This window comes from Sarcophilus harrisii, chromosome 2 (genome assembly GCF_902635505.1).
Source record: "Sarcophilus harrisii chromosome 2, mSarHar1.11, whole genome shotgun sequence".
In the NCBI taxonomy this organism is placed as follows: Eukaryota; Metazoa; Chordata; class Mammalia; order Dasyuromorphia; family Dasyuridae; genus Sarcophilus; species Sarcophilus harrisii.
The window spans coordinates 341166225-341183789 of NC_045427.1; the positions used below are offsets into that span (position 1 = coordinate 341166225).

Genomic DNA, 17565 nt, shown 5'->3' on the forward strand with positions numbered 1-17565 from the left:
TTTTTTTACTAACAACAGCACAATAAATTGAATTAACAAACACCATTTAAAATTTATTCCAATTCAAATAGAGATTAAATAAATTAATCCTAATAATATATGGTTCAAAGAAAAAAAAATCACACAAACAAGAAATAATTGTATCAAATAAAATATCAACAATGAAACAAGGCCTACCTTACCTGTGCGTTTCCATCATACATCAGGCAGATACTCTTTTGGGCCATCTACTACTCCACAAGGTATATATCACTCCCACCTGATCATCTTCCTGGCGCCATCCATTTCTTCCCCCCTGCTTTTCAAGTATACATGCCTAGCTGCCTGATCCCTTGGACAATTTCAGTGGAGGATCTCAATGATAATCTACCTGAACTCCATCCTCATTGATTAACATACTTCATACCCTTTATATCTACCCCATCCCAGTAATTCTGAATCTCAGGTTGCAATTATTCATATCTAGTTTTTCATTCTGTGTCTCTCTTCCCACAATCTACTCCCAGCCTTCTACTTTAAGGTACTTACTCTTCTATAATGTTTTTTGGAATGGTTGTTTCATAAGTGAAAACTAAATTTTATCTTAAACCTTTTATTTTCTCACTCTCACTGAGACTGTTTCTTTCTGATGATATATCTTCCCTGAAAAAAAACTGAAACCAATTTCAGGGAGTTCCCTCTTATCTCCTTTTCTTCATCTTGTATCCCTTACATGCCTTCTACCACTCACTATTCCTCAACTCTTATTTATACCTCAAGTGGCCCTTCTCACTGGCAAGGCAAACTCCTCTACATGCACAAATGTTCTCATGCTATCCTATATTCTCTTACATTTTCTCTTATATTATCCCTGAAATAGTGTCTCACTAGTTTTTAACTTGTATTGTCTACTTTTTACTGCTTACAAACCTGTTTGTATCTATCCCATCCTTAAAAATACTCATTTGATCTTTCCAGTCTAACATCTTATGTATATGTCTTCTTTCTAATGGGGAAATTCCTTTAAAAGGCTATTTAAAGCAGAGGCCTCCATTGCCATTCATCTCATTCTCTTCTTATTTCTTTTCATTGATTTACCAATGATCTCTTAATTGTCAAATCTAATGGCTATTTCTCAGTTCTTATCTTTGTGGACTTCTGTATAGCCTTTGACACTTTTTGATTGCACCCTCTTATCCCTGATTCTCTTCAGTAGTATCTCTTTCTAAGTTTTCATGACACTGCTTCTCTCCTGCTTTTCCTCCTACCTGTGTGATCACTGTTATGTTTCCTTTGATGAATCTTTTTGCCATACATGCATTACAGTATCATGGCTACTAGTAGGATCTCCCAAGGCTATTATGGACTCTCTTTTCTTCTCTCTATCTATATTACTATACATTTAGTAATCTCATCACTTCTCATGATTTCAATTGTAACTCTATACATACAACTCTCAGTTCTACTTGTGCAGTCTAATACTGTCTTTCCTATTCTAGTCTCACATTGTTACCATTTCCAATTGTATATTCAATAGAGAACTACTTACTCTAATCCAAACTCTTCTCAACTGTCAATTTGATCTTCCTAAAATGATAATTGAATAACAAATGCAAAATTCTCCATAATTTTCAAAGATTAATTTTCTTCTTTATTTCCTTAAGGAGCACTTTGTAATTGAATCTCCCCAAGTCTTTTGCATACTTTGGGAGGTTGGTCCCCAGATATTTTGTAGATCCCATTCTTACTTGGAATGGCATTTCCTTTTATATTATTGCTTCTTGTATTTGTTAACATTATACAGAAATGCTGTTGACTTTTGAAAAATTATTTAGCAGTCTGCAACTTTGTTGAAGCTATTTATTGCCTCCTCAGTTGGTGTCTTTGCTAATTCTTTGATGTTTTCCAAGTAAAACATATCATCTACAAAGATAATGTGAAATCCTCCTTTTCTATATCCAACCTTCAATTTTCCTTTTCTTTTTTTATTATATTTCTAGAATTATATCAAATAATTGGATGGAGAGTGGACACCTACGCTTCATTCCCATATTTATAGGAAATGGTTCTACTATGTTCCAATTTAAAACAAGGCTTGCTTTTTGTTTTAATAGATACTTTTATAATATTAAAAATGGTAAAGAATTGGAAAGTGAGGGGATGTCCGTCAATTAGGGAATAGATGAACAAATTGTGCTATATGAATGTAATGGAATATTATTGTACTATAAAATAGCAAGCAAATTTCAGAAAAAACTGTAAAACTGAACTGAAAGTGAAATAAGAGAACCAGAAAAACATGTGATAATCAACTATTATTAGCCTAGCTGTTCTCAGCAATACAATAATCCAAGACAATTATAAAAGACTTAGGATTGGAAAATGCTATCCACATGCAGAGAAAGAAGTGATAGAATCTGTAGATCAAAAAATACTATTTTCACTTTCTTTGTTGTTATTGTTTTACTTTTGTTCTGTTTCTTCTTATACAACATGACTAAAATGGAAATATATTTAATATGATTGCATATATACATATTACCCTTTATCAAATTGATCACAGTTATAGGGAGGGGGAAGAGACAGGAAGGAAGAAAATTTGGAACTCAAAATTTATTTAAAAAAGAATGTTCAAAATTGTCTTTGCATATACTTGGAAAAAAACCCAAAATATTATTAAAATGTGTTTCTTTTAGGGAATAGATTGAAGAAATTTTCCTTCTCATCCAATGTCACTCCTATTTTTAAAAATGAATTGTTTATACTTAAAATTATGAGTTAGGTTTATATTTCCCCACATTTGTCTCTGTTTTTTTTTAAAGTTATGATTCTTTTCATCCTTTGCTATAAATACAGTATTAAATTCCTTCAGTTACTTTAATCTTTTTTTTTTTTTTTTTAAGGTGGCTGTTGTCACTGATTTTCTACTCCTTAGACCTAATGACTTTTTGTATCTTCTTTCCCTTTTAGGATTTTATTGTTTTTTTTTCTTTTCTCTTGTTTTTATCTGATTATATCTTTCTTTCCCCTTTTAACTCCCTCCCAATTATTCAAATAGATTTCCCATACCTCTCATTCCTTTCAATTAGTATTGTTCATTAGTTTTTTTTTTTAATTTCATTTTTTGTACTCCTTTTCAAAATGGATTTTTTTTTACTCTCTTTCGTCCATTCTGGGTCTACTGTACACCATTTTCTAATTTGTGATCCTTATAATTATTGGTCTCTGTATTTCTCTGTATTATTCAAGTAAGCAAAGCTCCCATAGTATCCATTTTAAGCTGTTCCCTCTGGGTGTTTTCTGCTACTGTCTTGCAAAGCTCGTTCTATGGATTTTTCCTTTCCATTGTGCCTCACTCCCAGAAAATGCCAATTATTTCAGGTATTGGAGAGAGGTGGGGTATGGTAGAACAATATTCTTTCTCTTCCATGTCCTTAGTTATGCAGCCCAATGAACTAAATTATCTCTTATTGACCTTTGTTTGTTTGTTTTTTTATTTCCTATGCTTGACTGACAATCTCATTCTTGAATCCATGTTCTCCTAGTTCTCCAAGTGTCCCTCCTCCAAATTTAAGATGAGAAGATTTTCCAAGCACTGTCTAATGAAAGATTCTCTTCTCCCTTCACTATCTCTGAATGACCAACTCCTATGAGTAAAGATTCATAGGAACATTCATTGATTGAACCACCTGCTTCCTCCAAAATAAGGCCACCTTCCTTTGTCTACTTTTTAAATCTTTCCTTCGTCCACATTTGCTTCCCTCTGAGTTCTTCTCTTTCTAAGTTTGCATAGGTCACTTTTCCTTCATTACTACTCCCTGTTTTAACTCCAGTGCATCTTTCATTCCTATCTGTCTTTGTGTTCTCCTCCACCCTTTTAATGAATCCTCTTATGTTGTAAGGTAATCTCCCTCCAGCTCTGCCTCGCAAACCTTAACTACAACATTGATTCGCCTATAGGCAGGGTATTATCCAATTCTGTCTGTAATGTCCTCATCTGCCTCTTCACTCCTACCTCTGCCATCTTCAGCTCTGTTTCTTTATTTACATTTAAAAGTAAATTTCTTATTGTTCTTTCTCTATTACTACTACTCTGTTGATGTTACTGTTCTTGCTGGCTGTATTCAGACCTCCTCCATTTCTGCTGTTTGAGATGTTAAAAAAGCAAATTATATCTTAAATTCTGATTTTTAATAGAAAAATTTCAAATTGTTTTTATTATCAAATGTTCTTTTTTCATTTATGGTTAAATTCTGATGTGTAGAGGTAACCCTGTGCTACATGCTGAACTTACTTGCTCCATTTTTTTGAGCATATTATTCTCTTTTTTCTTTTTATATAATAAAATTTATAAAATACTTTCCCATTATTTGAATGCCTTTTCCCTTGTATGTCAAAGTTTTTCTCTTGGTGGCTTGCAGAACTTCCTGCAGGATGACTGACCTTCCCTTTTCATTCTCCTAATATTCTTCTTTCATACTCCTGAACAATATCCAGAAAAAGAAAAGTATTGTGAAGATTTGGATGTATCATTTTAAAATCTGAAGTATCATTAAAACAAACAAACAAACCAGAAATGCATTCTGTCTGAACAATTATGTTTTTTTCAAGATAGTATGGAACTTTCTGAAAATTATATGTACTTTTGCATTACGAACTATACATTACTTTATAGACTCAGTAAGCCCCTGAATAAATTTTTAAAAAATCTCTTCAGGATGAAGAACTATATTTTAAAAACTGGTGTCTCTTGGCCCTTCATTTAAGATATATACACTTTTGATTCTTTTAAGCTAAGCTTCCTTTCTAATGAAATAGCATGAAATTTATTAAAGAAAAATGAATGAAACCAAGGTCTCGGTAAACTAGTTCATTTTTTCTTCTTGTAGCTCCAGTTTGATGAGTATCCCTATTACTGGGGAATGGATGACTTTCTTAGGATGAGAAAATCTTTGGGTGATCTTGCAAGGAGCCTAGAGTTTCACTATCACCTTGTTAGGAAAGCCAGAATTCTGTGGGCTGAGAGCTCAGTTTATGCTGTAATTTCAGTGTCTTTGAAGAAAGAGACTTATCACTCCATTTTGGGAATGACAGACATAGCACCTAAACTACTGAGTAGAAGAGAAGACAAATTTCAGTGACAGGAGTAAACTAGAACAGAAATAAAGTTAAATATCAGTTAACAGCTGTGACAGTGAGAAAAATTTCAGTTAGCAGCTCCTTTTCTCCTAATCATCAAGTGACCGTAGATCCCATTGCAACCTTTTAAATAATATTTATGTCTTTTTATTATTTGAAATTCTAATAAACTGAATAACCACTAATATCTTTTGTTTAAGCTCATAGTCAAGGTTTGAGATTACTGAGAGAAATTTAGTTTATGGGAGAAGATATATGACTGGCTTATTTTGGATTGAAGAAATACATGGTTAGAGTATTTATGACATTCTAGAAAGTTCAGAGAATATTCTAGAGTCTTCTTCCTAGAATACTTCCCTGAATTATGAGAAATCAAAAATTAAGGAGATGAGACAATTGTACTTAGTGGGATGTTCCTATTAGTATCAAACCTATTCCAAGAATTACAAATAAATTTAGATTCCTAAAAATGAGTAATTTTCTGATGCCACTCTATGAAGTACCAATAATCCCATGTTCTAATTCATTAAAAAGAGAAACTGTATCTCCTCTGCTCATTGAGAATTTGGATTGAATATGAATTCCTATTGCTTTGTGGAAGAGTGAGAATATGTACTATCAATATCCGTGTGAGTTCATAAAACCAAAAACTTATTTAAAATAACTTAGAAATTTGCCAAATTTTTCTATTATTCTTTCTCACTCTGACAGTATAATCTTAATTTTTTCCAGGCTAAAGAATTACCACTTTTCTGCTAGGCCAACTAACAGCTTCACTGATTTGAGCCATATTAAAGAAAATAAAAATGAAAAAAAATCATAGTCACGGAAGTCAATAGCTTATAATTATTTTGAGAACTTCATATTCTGTGACCACTTTTTCATTGGGAAATGGCCATATTTTTATTACTTCATTTTGTAAGAGATATTTACAAAAATATTTTCCCCAACTGAATACTGCCTTTATATACTAATTCCATTTTTTTAATGTGGAATCTTTTCAATTTCATGCAGTTAAAATGATCTTTTTAATATTTTTGTGATTACCCTCATCTTTTCTTAAAGAAATAACCCTCTACCCATAGCTGTGAACAGTACCTGATATAATTATTTTCAATTTTTTTGTTATAGAATATGGTGTAAGCAGCTAGTCTAAATCCAATTTCTTTCAAGATGTTTTCTAGTTTTTCTAGTAATTTTTGTCAATTAGGGAGTTCTTCCATACCTCCTCTCCCACAGAAATGCCTTTCAGCAAAATCCCTTTCTTCACCTGCTAGGGTAAGAACTTCTTTTTTCCAATATGTTTGATTTCATCCTTCTCCTTTGCAATCATACTCTTGTTTGTCATCTTCACATTTATGCTACTATCTATATATAAATACTTTTTCCTTGTTCTACTTTTATCCATCTCTTTGCAAACTCCCAACTTTTCATTATTCCCAACATCTCATCTTTTCATGTGCAACTGAATAGATATGTGGAAAGTCAAATAATTCATCTTATAATACCTGATCTTAACTGGGCCCTCACTGCAGCAAGGCAAATAATTAATATTCTCTTCCCTAATTATATTATCTATTTCCCTTCCCACAAAAGCTATTTATTTTCATCTTTCTCTTTTCTCCCCAGGTTTCTTTCCTTTCCTCTTGCTACATCTTCATAGTTGAAGAAGGACCTTACCTCTTTACTGAGAACAAAAATGAGGTCATGCAATGTGATTTCCTTCTTCTCCCTTTATCTTCATCTCAAAATCCTTTGACTTCATCTGTCACTTTTTTTTCCTTTCCTCTAGTCTCTGATAAGGAAGAACCCAACTTCTCTGTGGATGACCTTGCTTTCATCCCCTTCTATCTTCAGTAAATTTCATCCTCAATTATCAATCTCTTCCTGTCTATTAGTTACTATCTTATTGGGTTCAGATATGCTCATGTCTCCTACATCCTAAAAAAAAAACAACAACAAAATAAAACAAAACAAAACAAAAACTAGCCCTTTATTAGTAGTATTAGGCACTACTACTCCCTTAAATAATCATGATATATTACTCAATTTTCAACCAAACTTTTAGAAAAAAGTTATTTACACTTATTGCCTCTATTTTCTTTCCTTTTACTCACTCAATAACTTTTGAACTATGACTTCTGACTTTATTCCTCAAATGACTCCTCCTATCTAGCTATCAAAAATGCCATAATTGCCCAGTCTGTTGTTCTCACCCTTCCCCATTATCATACTTTAGAGCCTATTTTCTACATTTGACTATTGACCTCACTCTTCTAGATATTCTCTCATTTTGGGATTTTCATGACACTACTCTTTCCTAAAGCCCGATAATAGGATAGTTAAAGAATTTAGGGTTCAGAGAGCACCAGGTCCAATTTGTGCCTCTGAAATGTGCCAGTTTATGCCTTTGTATTATCTAGATAATTAACTTAATTTTTCAATGTTCTAGGCAACTATTAAGAAATATAAGCAGAGAAGTTGGCAACCTGTATTGATAGAGGTTATTTTTCAAACTAGGAATTCCTCTATCAATGAAATCAGAGGTCTAGTCACCATCTTTATGTCTACTCCCTCTTGGTTTCCCTTCTATAGCAGGGTCATCATGGTATCTCATCATTCATATCATGCCCTCTAATTGTGGACTTACCCAGAGCCTCTCTCATGGGCTCTTTTTTCGTCCTATATTTTTTCTTAATGATTTCATCAACTTTCATAGGTAAAATGATCGTATTAGTGCATATGACTGCCACATCTAAATATCCATCCCTAATTTTTTTTCTGAGCTCTTTCCCCACATGATCTATTATTTATTTGTAACTGGATGTCTTAGAAACATTTCAAACTCAACACATTAAAAACAAAATTTATTATCTTTTACACTTAATCTTTCTTTCATATGTCATTATACCAAGGATGCCACAATTTTAATCTTCAAGGTTTCTAATTTCTGTATTATACTCATTTTCTCTCTCACTTCAAACTTCCAAGCTCAAATATTGTTATTTCTACCACAACAATATTCTTAGATTTCACATGGCCTGATATCCAATGACTTCGTGCATCATTTCACCCTATTCCAATCTATCTTTTATATAAGCATCACCACCTTACCCCATATTTAGTAAATTTTTATGACTCCCCCTCTTTCCTAGTATAAAATAGAGATCTTTTTGATTTTTAATGTCCTTCACAACTTGGTCTCAATCTAACTTTATAGCATGATTAAATATTGGTTCCCAACCCACCCACTATGATTCAGCCCAAAGAGTCTTCTTTCTGTTTCTCACACGAAGGTCTTGATCTCTTGTTTCTTTGCCATTTCACTGGCCATTTTCTATGCTTTTTTAAAAATGTATTCTGTATATCCTTATATATGTATGTCTCCCCCTATATAGTATGTCTCCAAAGTCCTAGTGAAATTTTAAAATTCTAATACTTAAAATTGCACAAAATTTGTAATTACCTGTATGATACAAGATCTGTTAAAATAAAAATTGTCTCACTTTTTAATCATTAAATGTATCTCAATAGCTTCCACAATTACTCATACATAATAAATGTTGAGTACTAATTGGTTGAGTTCAAGTGCTGCTTTCAGTTTCTTGATACCCTCAGTTGCTAATATCTACCTCCTCCATTATTTTCTATTCACTTTATATATATTTTTATTTCCCTATGGTGTCCATATTGTTTCAATAAACTATAAGCTTCTTCAAGGTAAGGTCTAATTCATTTTTCTCCCTGTACCCCAGGCTCTAGAACAAAAACTGGCATAGAGTAGATATTTAATAAATATTTGTTGAAGAAATTATTTTAATTTTTGTGCACACTATCTTCAAGGCAAACTTCTTTAGCTTACATAGTCATCCTCATGTATCTAGATTAATTTCCCTTAATTTATTGATTTGTGATTCTTTAACTCCACTGAGAGTTCTAATACATTATGCAGCTAAGTTATACAGTGTGTAGAGTGTTAAACTTGGAATTAGGAAGACTAGAGCTCAAGTCTAGTTTAAAAAAAATTAATAACTATATGACTAGGGAGAAGTCATTTAATCTTCTCTGTAAAATTGGAATAATAATAATAGTTCTTGCCTTCCAAGGTTGCTTTGAGGATAAAATGAGATAATATTTGTAAAATTCTTTGTAAACCTTCAGGTTTAAATGCCAGCTATTATTATTAGTAATAGTAATATTGTGAATTGACTATCTTGCCCTATCAGGAAGAAGCGCAAATTCTATTTATATAAAATAATGTGGTTAGAGTCTACTGTTAATTTATCCATCCTATCTCCAATCTAGTTAATATTTTAAAAGATATTCACAATAATATTTGAGATAATGATTAGCATATTTTAGATATGTCTGGGCCTGGTCTGCCAGGTGCATTTTATCTAGCTCCTTTTCAATTTGTAGTTTTGTACCTGAGAAACCTCAAGGGTATATTCCCTCTATAAAATACTTGTTTATAATGAAGATCTTTGCTAAGTTCCTTTGAGGATTAAGCCCAGTATGAGGAACTCTCTCTCTCTCTCTCTCTCTCTCTCTCTCTCTCTCTCTTTCTCTCTCTCTATCTCTATCTCTCTCTCTCTTTTCTCATGATGACTTTCCTCTAATGGTGTCATTTTCCTTATTCTAGAAAATTCTGGTTAGTATGCTAAAATCCTCTATGCATCTAACCTGCCAGTCAGTGGCATGCTTAGGCCCCAAGAGATATTCCTTTAATGGATTCTTCCAAATTCTTTTCTTTTATAACTATATGTTCTCTCAACTGTATTTCATATTTCCCACTCCTTGTTTCTATTTTATCTCTTATTTTGTCTGTAAACTCTTCTACAAATAAGCCTTTCTTTTGACAAAGAGAATGACCATTATGAATTTGTCAGATGTTTATTTCAAACTACGTATTATGTAGTTCAGTAGTAGTTGTAGTAGTAGTAATCTATAAACACCAACTTCTTTTTTTTATATCAATTTCATTTCCTTTTAAACAATTCTGGAGCTTTTTGTTGTTGTCCCATACTCTCTAGAGAGTCCATAAGATCTTGGTTTTCATTAGGCAGTGGTTAACTTTATTATAAATGTTATAAATTTTATTTTTATTGATATTTTATTTATTATATATTCTAGTTTTAGAATCCTTCCTGATTATTTATTTCCTTATGTGCTGAGTCATTCACCTTCACACTTTTTCCTCGTAGATTCCAGTCTTAGCTGCAAGCCTGATAGCCTTCTTCCCTTGGAAAAAATAACTTAAGACAGTTCTTGGTCCTTGACCCAACGACTTTTTGACAGCAAAAAATGTCCTAGTTGGCTTTCAGTTCATTTTCCTTCAGCTTTGATACAGATGCCACAAGTACCTTTACTGGTTTCTTCCCCTGCTTTTTCTTTTATCATATGATTAGAATTTGTACTTTTTGTGAGATGGGAAGGTGAAGTTGTTTCATGAATATTTATTGACATGTACTCTTCTACAAGCATTTTAAGTTTTTTCCCCCTTACTACCTTCAGGAATGAATGGAAGCAGTTTAGGAAGGACTTTTGAGTTGAACACACTAAGTATTAGAGTTCTCAAGTGGTAATTGAAAAATAATTTCACCTTTTCATGGAAAAAAAACACCATTTGTTTTTTAGATTTAGCTTTAATAACTCATAACTAGTGGTAATTACCTTTTAGGTAAAAAACTGAAGTGGATTTTGGGGAAAGTGACTGTTCTACCAATTTTTAAAGTCATATAACCTTGAAGATTCTTTTCCATTTCTTGGTCAAAACTGATAAACATTTGCTACTAACAACTTACATACTACTTATGAAATCTTTTAGGGAACCTGAGAAATTCTGTAAATGGTAAATGAAAATGTCCGTGTACCTATTAGTGAATGTTAGCATAAAATAATCTCTGTATAAAATCAGAATTGTTTTTATCTCTTCTTCCTCCTTCCTCTAGATAGCCAAAGTAGGAAGTTACTGAAAATAGTATCTTAAAAACAAGCTCAGGTAGGTACATAAAAAAAAAACAAACAAAAAAACTCCAACAACCCACAAGAAAGAAAATGGCATATATATATATAGCATACATGCCATACATATAACTAACAGGAAAAGGGTAACTCACCAAAAAAACTAACAAGATATAAGAAAAATAATAAAAACTATGGAACATGATTAAAACAGCATCTCATCTAATATATTTTTCTTTATTGATCTCTGAAAGCAACATTAAAAAACTTTTTTGACTTTTACAGCAATTTGTTTTGTCAAGACTTCTATCAAATTATTTAACAATTATTCCCAATTCTACATTTACAATATTGTTCAAATCGATCCTTATCCCCTAAGAGTTTTTTTCTAGTAGAAGTAGTCTTACTAATCCCTAATCTTACTGATTAAAATCCTTCATTAAGATTCACTTGTACTTGCAATAGTACTATTGAAACTACAATTTGTTGTAATAAACTAATTGGTTTTCTACTTCCAAATTTCTCCTACTTCCTATCCAAATAATAATTTTCTTAGATGTCATTATACATCCAATAGATATAGCTATATCACTCCACTTATAAATATCTTAAGTGATTCTCTATTTCCTAAATAAACTTAAGTTCCCTTTCTTGAAATTCAAGACCTTCACAATGTGTGTCTTTGTAGTTATAGCTCATATTATTCCCCTTTAATGTATTGTATGCCATACTCAAACTTAACCCTATGTCACCTAAACACCACTTATCTTTTTATCTAAGTGTTTTTATTCATTCTATATGTTATAATTACTTCTTTAATCTCTACCTACACTTTAAAGTTCAAATTAATTGCTATCTATTCCAGGGAATCTTTTCTGATACACTTTCTCCATTGACATAGACTTTGTAGAGCAATTGGTATTGAACCTCTATTTTATACTTGTTATGTAATATTATGTGTTATAGTTATCTGTATTTGTTTCTTTCTTCTCAGTAAAACTAGAAGCTCCACATGTGTCACATATTCATGTTATTTAAAGTTCTTTTATCTTATTGAAACCTCACTGTATTAGGATTTTGAAAAAAAAATCAACTGGAATTTTTCTGAAATTTAAATTTTTAAAAATATGTTTTTAAAAGTTGTAACTTACCTTACTGTGAAAGTTACTATGAAAAGGGAAAAAGGGAAAAAGACACAGAACAGACCAAGATTCTGATGAAAGTATGTATGTGAATTTTATTTTATTATAGGAAATATGACTTATGTGGAGCAATAGCTATAAGATAATAGAACTTTCTTTGTATTTCTATAGTTATAGAAATCGTGCAAATTTAAAATTCAGGACATTTATTTTAATTTACAATTCCTTCACTTCATTAGATATGTCATTGAAAGCAGCTCTATCTGTTACTATGGTACATAATTTTAATATTGAAATATACAGAATTAGACACATTATTATTATTATTAAAATAGGGTATCTACTTCTTGATAATATATTTTGAAAAGAGAATCTTAAGTTATCCACCTGCCATTTTAATATGGTTGTGATATTTTTAGTGGACTTTTGGGCCATATTTTATGATAAATAAAAATAGTTTTCCAAAGGAGGTATTTAATAGTAGTCTCATTGTAAACTGTATGCATCATTTGTCTCTTTATTCATTTTGTAGAAAGGCATGTTTTAAAGCAACTGTTCTGAGATTCTTTCAAAGAATAACCTTTTTTCAGAAGTTTTAAGAATCAGGAAAAACATCAATATGTCTCTTAAGAATAAAAGCATTTGTTCTAAAATTTAAAGCACTGTCAAGAGGAAAACTTTGTTTCCAAAATGATAACTTTATGTATGTGGAAAGTATGAAAATGTGGCCCAAAGTGTTTCTACACATCAAAAAAATTTACATGAAATTTGCAGTTTTCCTCCACCAAGTAAGCATTTTAAAAACACATCATAGGGTTACTTTTACAAACACAATTCTTAGTGCTCCAGGACAATATATTACAAAATAAAATTGAGAAAGATACTATAAAACATTAAAAGGAAGACATGAAAACTATAGTGATGCTACCCCTTTAGGGTATAACTTCATTTGGATGATTTGAAAAATGCTTTGACATTGATGGCAGTCTCTAAACCTTCACATGCTTTAAAAACAAAATCAGTAACAAAACACTCAAGATATTAGGACTGGCCATCAGTTTCAAGGATGTTTTCTGAGTTTGATACAATGTATTGTATGAGCTATACAAGAAGAGGAGAATGTTTCCTGCATCTGGAAAGTTGTGCTATATAACCTTAAAACACACAGGTAGACAAAGAAATGAGGTAAATAAAACCTTACTCTTCCCTTTCTATGAAGTACTTTCAGGTAAGTTTATTCTTCATGTGAATGTGATTAGCTTTGCATGAGAAAGTGGAGCATTTCAATGCCTCTACATAAAATATGAATCCTTCCTGAATGCCATGTTCAAACAAAGCATGCTTTTTACCTGAAAGCCATTAAGCAAAAAATAAACAACAATAATGATAACAACAAAAACAAAAACAATAAACAACCCCAATCCCTATAACATTGATGAAAATGTTCTATGAGTTCTGTTAAGGAAATAGCAGCTATAAATACATTTAAAAATATCTGAACAATATTTAGAAATGGTCTTTATTTTCTGAGAATGGAAGCCTACACATTTGAAAGAACATTTCTTCTGAGTGGTAATCTAGATTCTGCTGAAAATATCATCCCCTATCTCTATCTATCTATTACCTCTCCCTCTTTCTATATCTGTGTCTACTTTTTAAAACTGACTGAAATTGTTGAAATGCAACAGACGTTTACATTTTAGTGCTACATATCTTTTCAAAGTAGCAGAAAAGTAACAACTTTGTGACAAAACATATATGTTAAACTAAAAAAATACACTAGTAACATAGGCAATGATAATATTTGCTTAGGGACTTTGCCAGTTATTTTAGATGCTAAACAATTCTTGTTCTGAGGAGTACTGCTGAAGTGCCTTACCCTCAGATGTCTGAAGGACCAAGGTCTTGCTGTATTGGCTGACTCCTGTTTTGTTAAAGGCCTTGACTCGAGCACTGTATGTACTGTTGAAGTGAAGACCATCCACTGTGCACATTGTTTCCTTTCCAACATATACCTCCTGATTAAAAAAAAAAGAAATATATATCAATAACAACATTTTTAGGATAAGAACTTTGAGACATTTAAATCAAATTTATGATGGCAGAGCAAGACTATTAACTAACTTTTTGAAAATTTTGTAACATCTCTTTAGAATAACACTTATGCATATAAGGAAATGGTATTGTTTCAATAGGAAGGAAGATTTGTATTACAACTATAACTGCTGCAAAAAGTGTTTACTGGCATAGAGACAAGATGGTGGAGAGAAGACAGATCTTTATCTGAGCTCTTCCTGGCTTCCCTCAGATCAACACCACATTAAGCCTCTAAATTGGTTTTGGAGTGAAAGAATACACAAATATTTGGACAGTCAGAAATTTCCAGCAGAACATATTTTGGAAGAACTTCAGAAAAAATCTGTTTCAATCAGCATGGGGTGGGGAGCAGGGGAGAGAAGGGAGATAGCCAAGTGCAGGCACAGCACAGAGATTCAGGGTGGTGTGGTGTCTGCACATCTAGGGGATTCTACCAGGAGGCTCTCACCAAAATACAGCAGCATTGACTACTCTGTCCTAGTTCAGACACAGACTAGCTGTGAGACATCCAACACAATTACAAAAGGCAAATAATGAGCCCCTGAATCCCTGAATAACATGGGACTTGGCCATGCCCATCCAGCCCAGCGAAAAAGTCAGCAGCCCTAGCCCTAGGGTGGTATGAAGTCGCTGTCACCTGTAAAGGAAGCTCAAACCTCAAACCTTGAGGACAGTAAAGAAAAGAGTTTTCAGATGAAGCCTCAAGGAGGGATATAAGTTGATCTCCAACTCAAAAGTCTTTCTTGAAAGAATTAAAAAATTTATGTAAAAGAGAGTTAGAAGTTAGAAGAAAAATGGAAAAAGGTAAAAACTTTGCAGGACAGTTTAGAAAAGGAAACACAGAAATTATCTGTGTAAAATAGATTTAGCAAAATGGAAAAATAGCATATAATTCCTTAAAAATAAATTTTATGAAATGGAAAAAGAAAACAACTCCTTGAAAAATGGAATTTGGGAAGTGGAAAAAAATTCAGTGAACAAAACAGCTCATTTTTTTCTTTTCTTTTTTTTCCACTTTATTTTTTTTAATTATTTTTTTTAAATTGTAACTTTTTATTGACAGAACATATGCCTAGGTAATTTTTTACATTATCCCTTGCACTCACTTCTGTTCTGATTTTTCCCTTCCCTCCCTACACCCCTTCCCCTAGATGGCAAGCACTCTTATATATGTTAAATATGTCCTAGATACAATATATGTGTGCAGAATCGAACAATTCTCTTGTTGCACAGGAAGATTTGGATTCAGAAGTAAAAATAACCTGGGAAGAAAAACAAAAATGCAAACAGTTTACACTCATTTCCCAGTGTTCTTTCTGTGGGTCTACATCACTGATCATTTAGAACTGAATTAGATCTTCTCTTTGTTGAAGATATCCACTTCTATCAGAATATATTCTCATATAGTATTGTTGTTGAAGTATATAATGATCCTCCTGGTTCTGCTCATTTCACTTAGCATCAGTTCATGTAAGTCTCTCCAAGCCTCTCTGTATTCATGCTGCTGGTCATTTCTTACAGAACAATAATATTCCATAACATTCATATAACACAATTTACCCAACCATTCTCCAACTGATGGCCATTTTCCAGTTTCTAGCCACTACAAACTGGGCCACCACAAACATTTTGGCACATACAGGTCCCTTTCCCTTCTTTTAATATCTTTTTGGGGTATAAGCCCAGTAGTAGCACTGCTGGATCGAAGAGTATGCACAGTTTAATAACTTTTTGGGCATAATTCCAGCTTGCTCTCCAGAACCGTTGGATTTGTTCACAATTCTACCAACAATTCCATCAATGTCAGCAAAACAGCTCATTTAAAAGTTCAATTGGCCAAATACAAAAGGAGATAAAAAGCTAACTAAAGAAAATAATTCACTAAAAAATAGACTTGAACAAATGGAAGTGAATGACTCAAAGAGATATCAAAAATCAGTCAAAGAAAACCAAAAAATAAAAAATAGAAGAAAATGTGAAATACCTCATTGGAAAAACAATTAACCTGGAAAAGAAATCCAAGAAAGACAATCTAAGAATTACTGGACTACCTGAAAAACATGATGAAAGAAAAAGTCTAGACAATATCTTTTTAAAAAAATCATCAAGTAAAACAAACTGCCCTGATGTCCTAAAACCAGAAAGTAAAATAGCCATTGAAAGAATTCATCAATATCCTCCTGAAAGAGACCTCAAAATGAAAACTCCAAGTATAGTTAAATTTAAGAATTATCAGATCAAGGAGAAAATACTGCAAACAGTCAGAAAGAAACAATTCAAACATTGAGGAACTACAATCAGGATTACCCAAGACTTAGCAGCTTCCACTTTAAAGGATTGAAAAACATGGAATATGATATTTCAATAGGCAAAGGAGCTTGAATTGAAACCAAGAATCAACTAGCCAAGAAAATTAAGCATTTTCTTTCAGAGAAAAAGATAGGCATTCAATGAAAAAGGTAAATTTCACTTATTTTGTTGAAAAAACTAGAGCTCAACAGAAAATTTGATCTTCAAATATAGAATTCAAGAGAAGTATAAAAAGGTAAAAAGGAAATTAAAAAAAACCTATGGTTTTTAAAATTTAAAAAAATTTACATCCCTATATGGGAAGATGATACATTTAAGTCTTGAGAACTGTGTTTTTAAGGGGTATCCTTAGAAGGTGTATGTATAATTAGACATTACTGTAATGATATAAAAAAGAAACTGGGGTGGAAAAGGGATTGTACTGGAAGAAGAGGAAGTAAAATGGGATAAATTATATCTCATAAAGAGGCAAAAAAGATCTATTCCAATTGAGGAAAAGAGGGGTAGAGGATGAGCATTTTGTGAATCTTAATTTCAGTAGATTTGGAACAAAGAGAGAATATTACACATATTTAATTTCATAGAGAAACTTGTCTCACTCTATATGGAATTATGAGGAGAAAAGGAAAAGGACAGATGGAACCTAATAAAAAGGAGAATAAAAGTAGAAGGAGAAAGGGATAAGAAAGGGGAAGGGTGGTAAAAAGAAAAGGGATGTTTGAGGGAAGTGGTGATCAGAAGCATTGGTGAGGAGGGAAAGGGAGAAAGAAAAGGGAAAAGTATAATTTGGGGAAAATAAGATGGAAGGAAATACAGAGTTAGTAATTTTAACTGTGAATATGAATTGGATAAATTCTCCCATAAAACAAAAGAGGATAGCAGACTGGATTAAAAACCAGAATCCTACAATATATTGTTTACAAGAAGAAAACAG

At 32.2% G+C, this 17565-nt stretch overlaps 1 protein-coding gene across 2 annotated transcripts in view; it reads right to left on the reverse strand.

Annotated features, from left to right (window-relative positions):
• Positions 1-17565, reverse strand: part of TRIM9 (tripartite motif containing 9) — a 209761-nt gene that overhangs the window by 46398 nt on the left and 145798 nt on the right. For both annotated transcript variants that reach the window (XM_031952991.1, XM_031952990.1), the window contains exon 7: positions 14104-14242. In XM_031952991.1, the coding sequence (XP_031808851.1) occupies positions 14104-14242 (139 nt within the window). The remainder of the gene's footprint in view (positions 1-14103; positions 14243-17565) is intronic.